General features: G+C 48.5%; 1 protein-coding gene across 1 annotated transcript in view; it reads left to right on the forward strand.

Annotated features, from left to right (window-relative positions):
* Window positions 1-987: 987 nt before the first annotated feature.
* Window positions 988-16,765, forward strand: part of DIPK2B (divergent protein kinase domain 2B) — a 48,537-nt gene continuing 32,759 nt past the window's right edge. Inside the window, exons 1-2 of the mRNA XM_081793452.1 lie at window positions 988-1,445; window positions 8,445-8,709. Coding sequence (XP_081649578.1) covers window positions 1,213-1,445; window positions 8,445-8,709 — 498 coding nt within the window. The 5' untranslated portion in view covers window positions 988-1,212. The remainder of the gene's footprint in view (window positions 1,446-8,444; window positions 8,710-16,765) is intronic.

Raw genomic sequence — 16,765 nt, forward strand, 5'->3', positions numbered from 1 at the left:
AGTCAAGCGGCAGGCCAAAGTATCCGCTGCAGACAGGGGAAGTTGTGTGTGTGTGTGTGTGTGTGTGTGTGTGTGTGATCCATAGGGACAGATGTAATTAGGGTGTGTGCGTGTGTGTGTGTGATCCATAGGGACAGATGTAATTGGGGTGTGTGTGCGTGCGTGTGTGTGTGTGTGTGTGTATGTGTGTGATCCATTGGGACAGATGTAATTGGTGTGTGTGTGTGTGTGTGTGTGTGTGTGTGTGTGAGATCCATTTGGACAGATGTAATTAGGGTGTGTGTATGTGTGTGTGTGTGATCCATAAGGACAGATGTAATTGGTGTGTGTGTGTGTGTGTGTGTGCGTGTATGATCCATAGGGACAGATGTAATTGGGGTGTGTGTGTGTATGTGTGTGTGTGTGTGTGTGAGATCCATTGGGACAGATGTAATTGGGGTGTGTGTGTGTGTGTGTGTGTGTGTGATCCATAAGGACAGATGTAATTGGTGTGTGTGTGTGTGTGTGTGTGTGTGCGTGTATGATCCATAGGGACAGATGTAATTGGGGTGTGTGTGTGTATGTGTGTGTGTGTGTGTGAGATCCATTGGGACAGATGTAATTGGGGTGTGTGTGTGTGTGTGTGTGTGTGTGAGATCCATTGGGACAGATGTAATTGGGGTGTGTATGTGTGTGTGTGTGTGTGTGTGATCCATAGGGACAGATGTAATTGGTGTGTGTGTGGGTGTGTGTGTGTGTGTGTGTGTGTGTGAGATCCATTGGGACAGATGTACTCAGAACTGAAACAGTGGAGGGCGGAGGCCTTCAGGATCCTTTGAAACTCCCAGGTGGAACCCAGGTGGGACACACATCCTGCATGGACCTTTCCTGCCCGGCCAGGATATCCTGTGTTTGTCAAAAGGACCGCACAGGGAAAGCCCTGACCATTGTCCTTCCCGAAATCTGCCAGTCAGCCCTTCCCCAGCCTGCGGCAGCCGCCCCAGACAAAGGAAGAGTAACTCTGGAAACTGTGTTATCAGCATCCTCCATGGACTTCCTCACCTCCTCCCCAGCCCCGTTCGCCCCAAGCTTCTTAGCATCCTCCGACAGGAACCGGGGAGCCTGGGATGGGCTCAGCGCCCTGAAGCCAGCCCCCTGTCTTTTGCCAAGACCTAACCCCTGTGCAGCCTTGAGTGGGCAGCTGAAGGCTGTGGCCGGAATCCTGAGCCTGAGATGGAACCCCAGCTGGGGCCTACGGCTGCCAGCCTCTGCCCGGGCCGGCCGCACCTGCTGCTGTGGGTCTCAGCCCTGAGCTGTTGCGTTTCCTCGCTGGCTTCTCCCTCTCCTTCTCTGGTGCCCCGAATCAGAACCAGCTACAATTTTGGAAGGACTTTCCTCGGTCTTGATAAATGCAATGCCTGCATCGGGACATCCATTTGCAAGAAGTTCTTTAAAGAAGAAATAAGGTCAGAATCTCCATTAGCTAACGCGGAGGGGCAAAATTCCGTTCCCTTCATGTGATGATATCCAGGGGTTTACTGAAAAGGAGTCAGGATGTAATTGATGGGTGGGAGCCGAGGCACAGCCATCGAATCATAGTGGTGATCGGTTGAAGTTGGGGTGCAGAGGGGGAGAAGGTACGAAGCTGAATTCTAACCCTAGGTGCTGACTTCCAAGTTTTCTTTTGAGGTGGGAGCTTAAAGTGTTCCTTCCCACGGATGGAGTAGCCTGGGATTATGGAGTTTACCAAGTTCGTTTCTCATGAAAAGAGGGAAATAAAATTGCTAGAAGGCCTACTACGTGACAGACATTTTAAAGCTATTTTTTATGTTTATTTATTTATTTTGAGAGACAGAGAGAGAGAGAGAGAGAGCCGGTGCGCGTGTGAGCAGGGGAGGGGCAGAGAGAATGGGAGAGAGAATCCCAAGCACTGTCAGCGGAGAGCCCGACTCGGGGCTCAATCCCAGGAACCGTGAGATCACGACCTGAGCTGAAATCAAGAATCGGACACTTAACCGACTGAGCCACCCAGGCGCAACCAAGTTAGTTTTATTTACCCCTCGTCACCATCCTGGAAGTTAATGTGTTGCAACTCATTGTTCAGATAATGAGCTGAGACACAGCAAGATTCAGTGACTCGCCCAAGGTCACCACCTAGTAAGTGGCAGATCTGGGATTCAGATCAGGGCAGTTTGCTCTCAAGTTCCTGAACCAATTTTCGGATCCAGAGGAAAAGCCAAGCTTAGTAAATGGCGGTGCACGGGGATCTCACCCAAGGATGAGAGGTATCACACTGTCAGCACATGGTCAGTGAGTCTTTCCCGCAACCAAGAGCCAGCAGGTACTCTAGGGACATCCCTAGAACTCTGGCCATGGCCCTCCAGGGGTGCAGGAGGAGGGAGCCGTGTTACAAATAACAGTAATATGACCTGGTCTGATGCAGGCCAGAAGGGAACTGTAAAATGGGGACGGGGGAAGGGCTTCTCCAGGGGAAAGTATTCTGAGCAAGGCCTTTAAAGGATCAGCTGAAATTCAGGAGAAGGGTTTGAGGTAGAAGGACCAGCGAAACAATGGCCCAGAGTGTGGGAAGAGGTGAGAAGCACTTAGAGGCTGGAACATGGGGCATGTGTGGCAGAAGGAGGAGATTTGAAGAGTCAGATGGGGCAGGGACCTTGAATGCCGTGCCAAGGAATTGGGACCTTCACCTGTGGGCCAGTGTTTCCCTGCCCCTTCGATACTAAAGACCCTTCGTAATAGGCCTTTGCTCCTCAGCCCTCCCCCAAGGACCTATCTTAGGGTTAGCAGAAGGCATTCATTTACAACAATTTGGTTTCCAATCTGTATTAACCAAAGACATATTGGATGAGTCCACTAAGGTACCGAACAGATATAACAAATAGAAAACATCGATCAAAAATGGGGAACTTCTTTTGTGAGATGACAGATACTGTATTGATGTGGACTTTTCCCATCAGGCCCCTTTTAAAGGCATTTCAAATGGTGAAACGTTCAAAGACCTTCCCAACTGCGGGAGCTCTTGCAGACGATGGTGAAGGAGTTTAGGGGGTAGGCACAAGACGTGCCTTGTGTTAGGAAAGAATCTCATGGAAAGCAGCGCGCAGGGGGAACTGGTGACTTCAGCTCAAGTCACGATCTCACGGTTTGTGGGTTCGTGCCCCGCTTCGGGCTCGCTGCTGTCAGCGCAGAACCCACTTGGGATCCTCTGTCCCCCTCTCTTTCTGCCCTTCCCCCACTCATGCGCTCTTTCTCAAAAGTAAATAAAACATTTAAAAAAAAAAAAAAAGATAGATTTCCCCCCTAAGAGACAGGATGGAGAGGACCAAGAACAAAGGCGACATGGGGCTGATTCCCTAGAGAAAGGAGGCAGGGAGAATATGGACATATTTTCAGAGAGGAGGGAGGGAAATTATGGGATTCGACTAAAGGGGGCTCCCAGGTAAGTAAACAAGAGTATATGAATCTTACAGTTGACTCTTCACCAAGTGGCAGTAAATGAAGTTTTTCTCAGCGGGCAGGTATTAGCCAAATTCGGGAAGCATTTCCCCAAATAGGTTTGTGTTCATCCATTCAAGTTCAGGATATCACTTCAGCTCCCTCGGAATTTATTTTCTACGTGTGCCTGAAAGGGATATGTGCAGATACACGCAGGAAAGCATGGGGGGTGGGGGGTGGGGCAGGCAGGCTGGGGTTGAGGGCTCTCTGCCTTGAGAAGGCATATTCCTCAAGCACAAAGAAGCAGAGAGAGGCAGCGAGTGGGTCTCGTTTATATTCTTCACAATTTAAGCAACTGGTTCCTTATTTTAAAAGTCATGCCTGTTGATTTTAGAATCTTCTGGCAATATTGATAGTAGAAAGCACAAAATAAAAATCACGTACAATTCCTCCGCCAAGAGATCGTCCCTTAGTTAACATCTTGTGAGTGTCCTTGCCACCTTTTTTCCAAGTATGGATTTAACATTCTTTCCACACAACTGCGATCATCCTATGTACACCCTTCTGCAAACTTTTCTTTAGCAATGTGTCCGGAATGCCCTTTTCACATTATTAACTCTTGTCTTTGACATCAGCCACAGAGACATTTTTCTAGCTATGTCTCCTTTGGCCAGGAAAACAAAAGTGAAATTAAACTATTGGGACTGCACCAAAATAGAAAGCCTTTGCACAGCGAAGGAGACCATCAACAAAACAAAACAAAACAAAACAATCCACTAAATGGGAGAAGATATTTGCAAATGATGTATCCACAATTAGATTTTTAATGGCTTTGTGGTATTCGATTGCATCAGTCAAGCATAATTTATTGAACCAACCCATACTATGAGACAACTATGTTTTTTTTGTTTTTTAGTCTTCTAAAACGTTATGTTGAACATTGCTGTTGCTGGCTTTTTGTGCATATCAGTGATAAATTCCCATGACACATTCCCAAGGGTGGAATTTCTGGGTCAAAAAATACAGCACATTTTAAAGAGATTTTATATATGTATGTATCTCCAAACAGAGACTTCTGCCTCTGGAGCTCATTGATCGCACACTCACAAATATTTAATATTTGTACTTTTAGTATGTATTTCTTCTGAGTCGAGCCTTTTTTTTTTTTTTTTTCGGGCTTACTGGCTGTTTCTATTTCTCGTTCGCTAAATCGTCTACAAGTTCACATCGTTTGCCTCTCTCTCTAAATGGTGTGTTCATTCGCCTCGTTCATCTCCAAATATTTTCCCTCTTTTAACAATTATTATGATGATGCGGGGCCTGGGTGGCTCATTCGGTTAAGCATCCGACTTTGGCTCAGGTCACGATCTCGCAGTTCGTGGGTTCGAGCCCCACGTCGGGCTCTGTGCTGACAGCTCAGAGCCTGGAGCCTGCTTCCGATTCTGTGCCTCCCTCTCTCTCTGCCCCTCCCCACTCACGCTCTGTATCTCTCTCTCTCTCTCTCAAAAATAAATAACCATTAAAAATTTTTTTAATCATAAAAATAATAAAAATTATGACGATGATACCTTAGGAAAAAGCCCCTCCCAAACTCGCAGATGTTTGACTGAAATGCCCTCACCAGGCAAGCATTAACATTCCAGGCCAGGTCCTCTGTACGAATTGGATAATGTTTGTTCAGCAGCCGAGAGCGAGCCTGGGAAGCTGAAGACGCGTAATTCGTAGATGAAGGTCATGTTTCCTTCTATCCCTTATCTTCTCTTTGGCAAGAATGCTAACGATAAATCAATCAGATGCTTCCCATACTCACCCATTAACCTTTGGACGTCTCCATGTTTTCGGTACCAGTTTTCCCATGCATTCCATGTGGACTTTCAAATCCTAAACGAAAAAGTTAAGGGAAGCCAGAAAAAAAAAAAAAAGAAAGAGTAAACCTGATTGACGCACTCTTCCTCCTGCAAACATACCTATCTGTGAAATCCCAAGTGATATCACAGCCAGAGGCAAGATGTACCAGGAACTGACTGATCCGTATTGGTGTATGTGCAGGTAATAGGTGGGGGTTGGGGGGGTGGGGGGAAGAAGGTTGGGTACTTAGTAGCACTATTTCTGATCAGAATCGCTCCTACGGATTCCTGGGCTCCTACCAAGACAGATGCTTTACTTTGCCCTTCCTTAATGTACTCGCTTGGCCTTACGTCCCTGCCCCCCACTCCCCACATCTTAAGGGATGTTTTAAATACTTCTGAGTAGCGGAGGGCTCACGGTAAAATCAGTAAATCATTAGGCGCGACCTTGCCTTCTCTTCTCCCCTGCCCTCACCTGTCTCTTTCACCTCGGAAGTCTTGAGAGCTGCAGGGCCCCAGAGCTTACGACCAAAGCTTCCGTCTACACATTTAATAGTCCGAACATGCACCCATCCTTCCATTTACCCATTCATTCGGGCATCCATCCATGCATTCTTCCACCCAGCCACCACTCTGCAGCCAGCCAGCCCTCCACGTATCCCTCCACTCATCTATCCATCCATACACCTAAGGCGTGCAAGCTGCTTCCTTTGAGCTTTGGGAAGACGCCGGATGCTTTGAGGGTTCTGTGCAGAGCTGGCGAATGGAGATGAGGAAAGACAGGGAAGAAATATTTAGGAAGGCATGTCTACCCACTTGGCGTTCGACTGGACGGAAGCCTGAGGGTCATGCCCTAGAAGGAAGTGTTTTATTCTCATTGCAACACTGTTGCTCTCCTCCGCACCTCCACCCTGCTCTCCAGGTTGAGGGGCTCGTGGGGATTGGACCACACGACCTTTCTGCTTGCTTCCAGCTGCGGAAGCTGTGATACTGCTTGTGTATCTTTCATGATCTCAGTTCAGAAGGAAGATTAAAAGGCTGCCTTTGGGGGGGGCGGGTGGTGCCTGAGCGGCTCAGTCAGTTGAACATCCGGCTCTTGATTTGGGCTCCGGTCATGATCCCGGGGTGGTGGGATCGAGCCCTGTGTTGGGCTCCGTGCTGAGCATGGAGCCTGCTTCGGATTCTCCCTCCCCCTTTCTGTCTCTCTCTGTGCCTCTGTCTCCCTCTGCCCCCTCCCCCACTCACACATGCGCGCGCGTTCTCTCTCTTAAAGGAAAAAAAAAGGATGCTGCGTCTGTTTTGCAGGTTTCCAAATTCTGGGATTTTTAACATGTTAGTGAAGGGGAAGACCATATTTTCTCACTGACACTCTTCTGCTCAGTAAAGTAGGGATTCAAAGTTGTAAGAATATACATGTTTTCCTTTCCATGCCGTAAATTTAGTACCACTTCGGAAGGGGGGAAAGCGGCCTGTAAACCTCTTTATTTGTTCCCAGTTGGTTCTTAACGGGATGCCTTGAGGGCCACCCCTGAATGTGTACCACGTGTCCATTACAGGTCACCTGTCATGAAGGACCCTGCTAGCTACACCCCCTAATAATGTTCCCGATCTGGTCCCCAAAGCTAACTCATAAAAAGGATGACAGAGGACTAAGCAACGGCAAAGCGGTTGAGGTTGCGAGCTCTGGAGACTTGAATGCCGCTTCCTTCAATTTCTGGTTGTAGGACTTCGGACAAATTACTTGATTTCTCCGTGCCTCAGTTTCCTCATCCGTACGGCTAATAACAGTACCGACTTCATAGGCTTGCTGCAAGGTTTACTGAATTAATACACACCAAGCGTTTAGCAGCGACTGGCATGCTTGTTTCATACATGTGTGTTGCTATTATGGCTATCTTAGGCCTTCCAGGGGGTTGAACCCCATGAGCAAAAGCAGCTACAGGAAACACGCGGACGGCCCTGCCTGGGTGCCCTCTGCCCTTCCTTATCCTGTCACAGGGGAGGATCATTTCCAGTGGCTGTCCTGAAAATGCCAGTGCAATGGACTCATTGCTAGTTTACAAGGTTTCATCTTTTTTTCTTAATATACTTTTATTTTTTTAAGTTTATTTAGTGATTCGAGAGAGCCAGAGACAGCACAAGCTGGGAAGGGACAGAGAGAGAGGGATGGAGAAAGAGGTTGTCCCATAATGTCTGATAGCAAGAAGTTAAAGATTCTTCCTTCAATTAAATATAGAGCAGATCTTACAAGCCAAATGTTACTAATCATGAAAGTAGATAGCGCCTTGGTAATTTTTCATACATAAATCGGAAGAAGATTTAATATTCTTCCCTAATGGAAATGTTGGCACACAGCTAGAAGAATGACTGGAGAAAAGGGTCAAGGTTGTAGGCCAGTGCCTCTCCCCTGGAATTACACACTTCCTGGATCCCAGATGGCTTTTGGGTTTGGTGACCATTTAGCAGCCGCCGCTCCCTGTGACTTGGTTGGTACGGATGACTTAAATCTTTCAACTGAAAGCAAAATTGATGGGGCCTCTTGGGGAGGGATATGGAGAGCCGCGCTCGTCCGAGTGAAGGCCGAGAAGCCTCTTCACGAACTATGCTTCCAAGACCCAGCCATTGGTCAGAGGGCAGGTTGTTTCTAGAACTGGTGTAGGGAAGGGGAAAGACCCTGGGGTTTTCTGACAGAGGGCCCTGGGTTTGCCCCTCTGCCTGGCAACATATTGCCTGACCTTGGGCAAGGTACGTGAGCTCGAGAAGCCTCAGTTTTCCCATCTGTGAAGTGGGGAGGGGGTATTAGGAGAATCCTAAGGGACCGGCATGTATAAAGCTGCTGTCTTTACCTGGAGAGGAAGTTTGGAAAGCCATGGTTAGTCCTTCCGTGCCAGCTGCATGAAAAGGAGAAAGTTTGCGTCTGGCATACATCTATGTCACCTCTTCTGGCCTCACATATTTACCTCCTGAGTTTGAGGAAAGGAAAGTAGTGTTCTCGCAGAGTTTGGAGCGCCCCCGTGTAAGGAGGAGAAATGGAGCAGGCTGGGTGTTGTCTCCTGTCTCCCTGTCCCCAGGCTCTGCTGGCTCTGGCAGGTACAGCTAGTCCCTCCTTGGCCCCCCCTCCATCCCTCTGGCTCCAGGCAGAGCCTAAAAGGGCTGTTCTTCCAGGTTTGACAGCCGGCTGGCCTCCCGCGTCGGACTGCCTCCCGACCCCCTACCTTCTTACCCTGCAAATTACTCAGATGATTCCAAAACCTGGCGCCCTGTGGAGATCTCGAGGCTGGTCAGCAAACAGGAAAGTGACATCTCGGACAGGAGAATCTGTGCCTCTGCGGCAGCCCCAAAGACCTGCAGCATCGAGCGCATCCTGCGGAAAACAGGAAGGTTCCAGAAATGGCTGCAGGCCAAGCGCCTCACGCCCGACCTGGTGCAGGTGAGTGTGCTGGTCACAAGGGTGAGATGGGGGGAGGTGTCTATTTCCACCTCACATCTCAGGGTGGGGGAAGAGGGGTCGTGATCTACCGGAAATGGGACCAAACAAGTCCACAAAACAGTGGCTCGTGGGAAGACAGTGACCAAACAGGTTCAGTGGTAAGGACCCTTCCCATTGTCATCCTCCATTCTCGCTGATGTGACCCCCGGCAGCTATTTGGCAAACGGTTTCTGGGTGCTACCTCTGGTCTGAAGATCCGACGGGATGACCCTCACCAACCCTCCCTACAACCTTCTCAGGGGACCTAGGCCAACCCCCAGACTGTGCCCTCTCTCGGAAGCTCTCATTACACAACCTGTTTCACCAGCCAGAGAGCCCGCTTTGGAAATCAGCTTCCTCGGTTCCTCAAAAAATTAAAAATAGACCTACCCTACGACCCGGCCATAGCGCTACTAGGTATTTAGCCAAAGGATGCAAAAATACCGATTCGAAGGAGCACACACACCCCCACATGTATAACAGCACTAGCAACAATGGCCAAAGTATGGAAAGAGCCCAGATGGCCATCGACGGATGAATGGATAAAGGAGATGTGGTATAGGGGCGCCTGGGTGGCTCAGTCGGTTAAGCGTCCGACTTTGGCTCGGGTCATGATCTCGCGGTCTGTGAGTTCGAGCCCCGAGTCAGGCTCTGTGCTGACAGCTGGGAGCCTGGAACCTGCTTTAGATCCTGTGTCTCCCTCTCTCTCTGCCCCTCCCCTACTCACAGTCTGTCTCTCTGTCTCTCAAAACACACACACACACACACACACACACACACACACAATGGAGTATTACTCAGCCATCAAAAAGAATGAAATCTTGCCATTTGCAACTGCATGGCTGGAACCAGAGTGTATTACGCTAAGCAAAATAAGTCAGTCAGAGAAAGACAAATATCAGATGATTTCGCTCGTATGTGGGATTTAAGATACAAAACAGATGAACATAGGGGGAAGGAAGGAAAAGTAAGATAAAAACGGAGAGGGAGTCAAACCACGAGACTTTTTTTAAGTTTATTTATTTGGGGTGCGTGGATGGCTCAGTCGGTTAAACGTCCGACTTCAGCTCAGGTATCTTGCAGTTCGTGAGTTCCGGTCCCGCGTCGGGCTCTGTGCTGACAGCTCAGAGCCTGGAGCCTGCTTCAGATTCTGTGTCCCCCTCTCCCTCTGCCCCTCCTCTGCTCGCGCTCTGTCTCTCTCTGTCTCTCTCTCTCAAAAATAAATAAATACTTTAAAAAATTTCTTAAGTGTATGTATTTATTTTAAGAGAGACAGAGACCGCGCGAGTTGGGGAGGGGCAGAGAGAGAGGGAGAGAGAGAGAATCCCAAGGCAACTCCACGCTGTACGTGCAGAGCCTGATGCGGGGCTCGAACCCACAATGCCATGTGGTCATGAGACCATGACCTGAGCCAAAACCAAGAGTCAGACGCTTAACTGACTGAGCCACCCGGGCGCCCCAACCATAAGAGACTCTTAAGTACAGAGAACAGAGGGTTGCCACGTGGGGGGATGGGCTAGATGGGGGACGGGCGCGAAGGAGGGCACTTGTTGGGATGAGCATTGGCTGTCATGTGGAAGCGATGGGTCACTAAATTCTACTCCTGAAATCGTGATGACGCTGTGTGTTAACTAACTTGATTTAAATAAAATGCAAAAATTTAAAAAAAAAAGAAAGAAAAAGAAAATTAGATTCTCATCGATTTCCCACCATAAAGGAGAACCCAATCTGAGTCACGACAGAAGGAGGCTCTGGTAATCCAGCTCCCTCTTCCCATTTGAGAGCTCCCACTCACTCGCACGAGTAGGCTGCCTCAGAAATTGCCAGTGCTGTCGTATTGCGCGTTGTTCCCCTCCTGCACTATCGTCCCCCCATCATGCCCATGTGCTTCCACACACCCCCCACTGAGCCTGTTGGGGCCAAAGATGCCACCCCAGAGGATTGAGGAGGGACTCCCCTTCAGCAAAGATGGGAAAGAAGAGGCGTGAGAAGGCCATCTGGCTTTGCTCTTAGGTTGTGCGGAAACCGCTTCAAAATCAGGAGGAATCGAGTGGCTGACAATATGGCCGTCATCTGACGCTGAGCTTACCAATCTACACTCTAGACTCTGTGAATGTCACTGGCACCGGAGTGAGGAGAGAATGAGCCAGAGGAAGTCAAGCTGTTCCCAGGCCAGGGAGCGGAACGCTGAGCGGAACCTGGCGACAGAAGACAGATAACAAAGCCCACGCCAGGGTCCACACCCTAGGCATGATCTCCCCGCACCTCTTTTTCTGCACTCGCCGACAGACCCTCCACACGCTGGCCTGGGTACCTGCCATCTGCCATTGGCAGGCTGCCCTCAAGTACTGAGGCGCAGGAGAACCGATATGAGACCTTTCCTGCTTTGCCTCGAGTATGTGCTCAGGAGCAAGTACAAGTCCCCAGGAAGAACAAGACAAGATACACAAGGAATTGTCTCAGAGCCCCTCGAAAACCCCATCACCTCTTCCTGCCCCCATCATTGTCAGGTCCCGTGCTGAAGGACAAAGTTCCCCCAAGACCCTGGTTCCAGACGACCTCCACTTGGGACCTGGACAACATACCAGAAGGCGTCCCGGTGTTCAGGATACACTTGAGACCCCAACGGAAAGGAGCCAGACTGACCTTAGGCTCTGAACTGGAGAAAGCTTCCTCTTTCCCTCAGCTTCCAGAGATTTCCATAATAACACTACGGTGGGGATTATCGCAGGGGGCCTGGTAATAGATCTCTGGGGCCTGGACACTGGCCTTGAGGCCCGACTCTGCCGCTAAAAGCTGCCGCAAAATGAGAAGGAGCGGAGAACCAGGAAGAGCACAGGGCTTCCGCTTCCGGTGCCTCTGGTCAACAAGTCTCAACACTGCGCTGTATCCTGGGGACACAGAGATGACTGCGACACAAGCCCCACCCCCAGGCGCACGCGGCCCGCTAGCGAGGACAGATTCAAACACCAACAACCACCGCAAAGCAACGCGTGTTATGTTCTGATGACACCCTGGAAGAGAGCGAAGGACAAACTGTTGACTTGGGTCCTTCGCTCACTAACCAGTTGATCTCGCATTTAAGCCCAGGACTTCCCCCTACGACACAGCCGAAGCCATAACCGTTTTTGCTTTTCTGCTAACCCACCTTATCATCCCCACCAGACATCTTTCCTTTCGTTGTAAAACAAAACAAAACCAAACAAAAAAACAGAAAAATATCAGCAGCCATTTTATAAATTTAGAACAAACCCCCTTTTTCTTCCACCCACCAAAGCTCAAGGTTATTGGCATCCCGTCTGGCACCGTCTCCTCCCTCTCCTGTTCTCCTTTCCAGAGACGCTTTGTCCTTTCCCTCCCAGACCTCCCTCATCCGGGCAGCACCGAAATTCCTGCCCTTTTCTTCTTAACAAAACTCACCTACCAGACAGTTTCTGATGGATCTGTCATCACCAAAGATGGGGAGAGAAACTCACCTCTCTGCCCGAGAGTTGAAAATGTGTGTTCACACAAAAACTTGTACGTGAACCTTCAGAGCAGCGCTCTCCGCAGTAGCCAAAAAGTGGAAGCAATCCACACCTCCATCAACTGAGGGGGGAATAACACGAAATAGGTTATATCCATACAATGGAATATTATTTGACCGTAAAAAAGAGTGAAGAACGGACACCTGCTATGACACGGATGACCCTTAAAAACATTACACTGAGTGAAAGAAGCCAGATGCAAAAGGACAAATATTGCCCCGGATGGGCAAATCCATGGAGACAGGAAGCAGATTAGCGGCCGCCAGGAGCAGAGGGCACGAATTCGAGAATTAGGCGAGAATGCTGAATGGGTACAGGTTTTCTTTTGGGGGTGATGGAAAAATTCCGGAGTTAGAGAGTGGTGATAGGTGTACAACCTTGTGAGGATACTAAAAGCCGCTGAATTATACACCTTAAAATGGTTAGAATGAAAGTTGTACATTGCATGTTATGTGAATTGCACCTCACCTAAAAACAAAGCAAAAAAAAAAAAAAAAAAAAAAAGGGAGACTCAGCCCCAAAGAAACTTCACCAATTCTGTGACTGTATTGCTTTGGAGCCCTGATGGGCAGCTAATCCAATAATTTGATTCGAGCCAGGATGTTAACAGCTAACAGCATCTCACTGTTAGCCTCCCAAGAAACCGTTTCTGTGTTAAGCCCATAGGGTAATACTCCTTCTCGTCCACCCGTCACACCTTCCTGATACATCCCTGAGTTCTTCCCCCCACAAGATCGAGATGTGCCCCCAGAATCCTTCTCAATGATGTTCCGAGCAAGCAGCCTGTTCCTCTCTCTTTTATTTAATTATTTATTTTTTTAATGTTTATTTATTTTGGAGAGAGAAACAGAGTGCAAGTTGGGGAGGGGCCAAGAGAGAAGGAGACACAGAATCCGAAGCAGGCTCCGGGCTCTGAGCTGTCAACCCAGCGCCCGATGCGGGGCTCAAACCCACAAACCACGAGATTGTGACCTGAGCCGAAGTCAGACACTTAACTGCCTGAACCACCCAGACGCCCCCCAAGCAGCCTCTTTCTGAGTGATCATTCGTCCCAGATTTGGCTGAACAGCTCTGCTGGCCCCAGGGATTCTCTTGACTGTGACCTAAGTGGGTTTTCTCTGATTTTCTCAAAAGCCACTTTCCAACAAAGATCTAGGCCAGGGCCCTCCAGACTGTGTTTCTGTGTGTGTGTGTGTGTGTGTGTGTGTGTGCACGCGCGTGCGTGCACGCGTGCTGGTGTGTGTTTGGGGAAAGAAAAAGGGGCCCCGAGGAACTCACCGGTTTGCTCAGAGGACCGGCAAGGGAGAGAAGGGAAACAAAGAAATAAAAGAAAACTGAAGGCAAGGGGGATGTGACTGGGACAGGGCCCACAGAACCTTGAGTGTGCGTTCTGCTTATGAATAAATAAAGTCAACTGGGATGAAAAGCCCCAGTAGTCATCATCAGAGGCTGAGCCAGGGACCCCGCGGCTCCCTCCTGTAGGGCCAAGTGCTGCTTTGGATTAAGGAGATAGCGCAGGACCAGAAATCAGCCAGAGGCTGAAACAATGCATTGTGTCTACGTGCGTGTGCGTGTGTGTGTGTGTGTGTGTGTGTGTCACTTATGCTAATAAAACCATGACTTTTCTCCTCTAAAAACGGCATTGTTCTGATGGGAATGTCCCACAGCCTAAATTACTAGCCCACAGATAGAATCACAGCCAAGGACACCACCCAGTTTATCGTGATGTGCTTGTTCGAGAAACCACAGAGAAGGCTTCCTCGTCTATTATGCCAAGTGCAAAGAGGCAGCCACCCTCGGCGGCGGTGCGTGGCTAATCGGAGGAAAACACATATCCCCCATCGTGTGCCCCTCCCATCCCCTCCACTCTGGCGTCGCTGACCTTGTTCTAAACACAGACCCTGTTTTGCCCTCTCCTGGGACCGGATTCCATGGCCTTGAATCCTTTTCTCCCACTAGATGGCAGCATAGAGCGTCCAGGCAGCTTTGTTTAAACAGGGATGGCCGGCAATTTTACTTCCTCCGTCTCAATTATTTTTTTTTAATAGCTAGAATAAGGGAAATAAGGACATTAAGCAAAAATGCATGTTGGCCATCTACTCAGAACATGGTCTTAGAGATAAACACTAAAATAAAATTCATTTTTGCTTAAACTTAATCCAAAAACACTTCAGGGGTCATTGCGAGACCTACCCGAGGGCCGGGGAGAGGGCATAAAGGTGTGGAGACAAGGTCCCTGCACTCTGGGAGAGGGACACTGGGGAGGGACAGGCCCCATCTGACCCACTGTGATACAAGACAGGTTATGATAAAGTGTTTGAATGAAGATGAAAATTTTATACTGGGCTCACAGCTAGTTTCCAGAGTATAAATATTTTCATGTGTCACAGGCTACCAGCTCAAAGACCTTTCCAAAAAGTTACCGTCGTGTTTTTATTTTCATTTTTTTAAGTTTATTTATTTATTTTCAGAAAGGGAGAGAGGGAGAGACAGCAGGGGAGGAGCAGAGAGAGAAGGAAGAGAGCAGGTTCCCCAATGATAGCGTGGAGCCCGATGGCGGGGCTTGAACTCACCGACCGTGAGGTCAGGACCTGAGTCAAAAGCAAGAGTCAGACGCTTAACCGAGCGAGCCACCCAGGTGCCCCAACCTTCGTTTTTTTTTTAACATGACATGACTTGATTGATGCTGGGCATCAAAGATGAGATGAGTATTCGTAGAAAAGGAAATTTAAGCCACTAAAAGTGCCTCGCCAGTCCCACGTAGGTCGATATTCCCAGAACATCAGCACATACCTGCTCGCCATGACCCTTGGGAAGTCTTCCTGGTGCTTTGCCTGTTGCCCGTGGGGGTGTCGGGAGTCAACTGGAGAGAGATGATGGCCTGGGCTTGAGCCCCGCCCCGCCCACTTTCTCCTTCCAGTCACGGAATTGTGGGCAGCTGAAACAACTAAGACACTGAATCATGGGGTTTGTTGAGGGTTACGGCCACCGAGACCTCATCACCTTGGCATTTGGGGCAAACGGGTTATCTGGCATGGGGTAGAGACTAACCTATTAATTTCCAGGCCTCCGTTGTATGGAAGGCTCATAGTAAAAGGACTGACGGACCACTCAGCCCGTCATGCTCAAATGACTCCTAAATGACTCCTGATGGAGCTCATGAGTGAAAGGAAGACGGTGAAAGGTGTTCCCCACCTGGACACAAACAAGTTAGGAAATTAAAAAGAGGCAAGAGAAGACCCAGGGAAGAGAGGTGTGAGATGAGTCACCAGGGGTTCCTTCCCGAAGGGCTCAGATGCAGAATAGACGCAGCCCCCAGCCAAGGCCTAACTGAAGCCTGGACAATCATCAAGATGGACCAGCCAAAGCAGGCCGTGCTTTCAAAGCAGGCTTTTCAGCTTTCTCTGAGAAAGAGAGAGAGAGAGAGAAAGAGCATGACCGGGAGGGGAAGAGAGAGAGAGAGAGAAAGAATCCCAAGCAGGCTCCACACTCAGCACAGAGCCCGATTCGGGGCTTGAACTCACAACCGTGAGGTCATGACCTGAGCCGAAAGCAAGAGTCGGACACTCAACCGACTGAGCCACCCAGGCGCCCCTCAATATCCCTATTTTTCCATATGCTGGAATGAATGCTTTTGCTTGGCTCAGAGGCCTGATAATTGGCTGTGCCTCTACACATGTCCACATAATATTAAGTAAACAGAGGTTAAACTATATAGTATATAATAGATATCTACAAAGGTACTCACTCGGAAAAACCAATGCTGAAACTAATTGATATATTGGTGGTGTTCTGAAAACTGTTTATTACTTGGCCACAAAACCTCTCAATAAATTTGAAAACGTCGAAATATCACAGACCATTTTATCTGATTAAAAGCCAATGACAGCAGACATTGACAATAACAAAAAGGGGGAGAAAAAAGAACCCTGCCAACCCCGGAATTTCAAAACATTATCTTTGGAGCCACAAATAACTGAAATTGTAATTATATCGAGAAAATAACAATGATAAAAACTCTATATACCCCCAATCTATGATTTAACCTTTGCCAAATCGCTGCTCAGAGGAAAACTGGAAACCACTCCATTGTTGTGTTAGGCAGCTGTCGATACAAGTTTGGCCATTAATGCAGAGGAGTAATGATACAAAAAAGACATAAAAATGAGGAATTACATGTCAGTTTGGTCCTGACTTAGGGCCACTTATAACAATAAAAAATTTTCCAGTTTTGTTGGCCCTTCTCTTTAAGGATTACCGAGAATTCTATGGAAGGCTTGAGTTGTAAGCCGTTTCGGTAGATTAAGTATGAAATAAGTGTATTATTTACCCCTGGTTTACATATAAGAGAGCAAACCACAGAACAATGTATCAACCTGTTAAAGATCGAGATAGATCTCTACCCACTGAACCACACCTTTGGGGCTGAAAGAAACTTGAAATCTTACCAATTGAAACTCTCAAAATCTTTGCATCTTTTATGTTGCCAA

Source organism: Panthera onca, chromosome X (assembly GCF_046562875.1).
Source record: "Panthera onca isolate mPanOnc1 chromosome X, mPanOnc1 haplotype 2, whole genome shotgun sequence".
NCBI lineage: Eukaryota > Metazoa > Chordata > Mammalia > Carnivora > Felidae > Panthera > Panthera onca.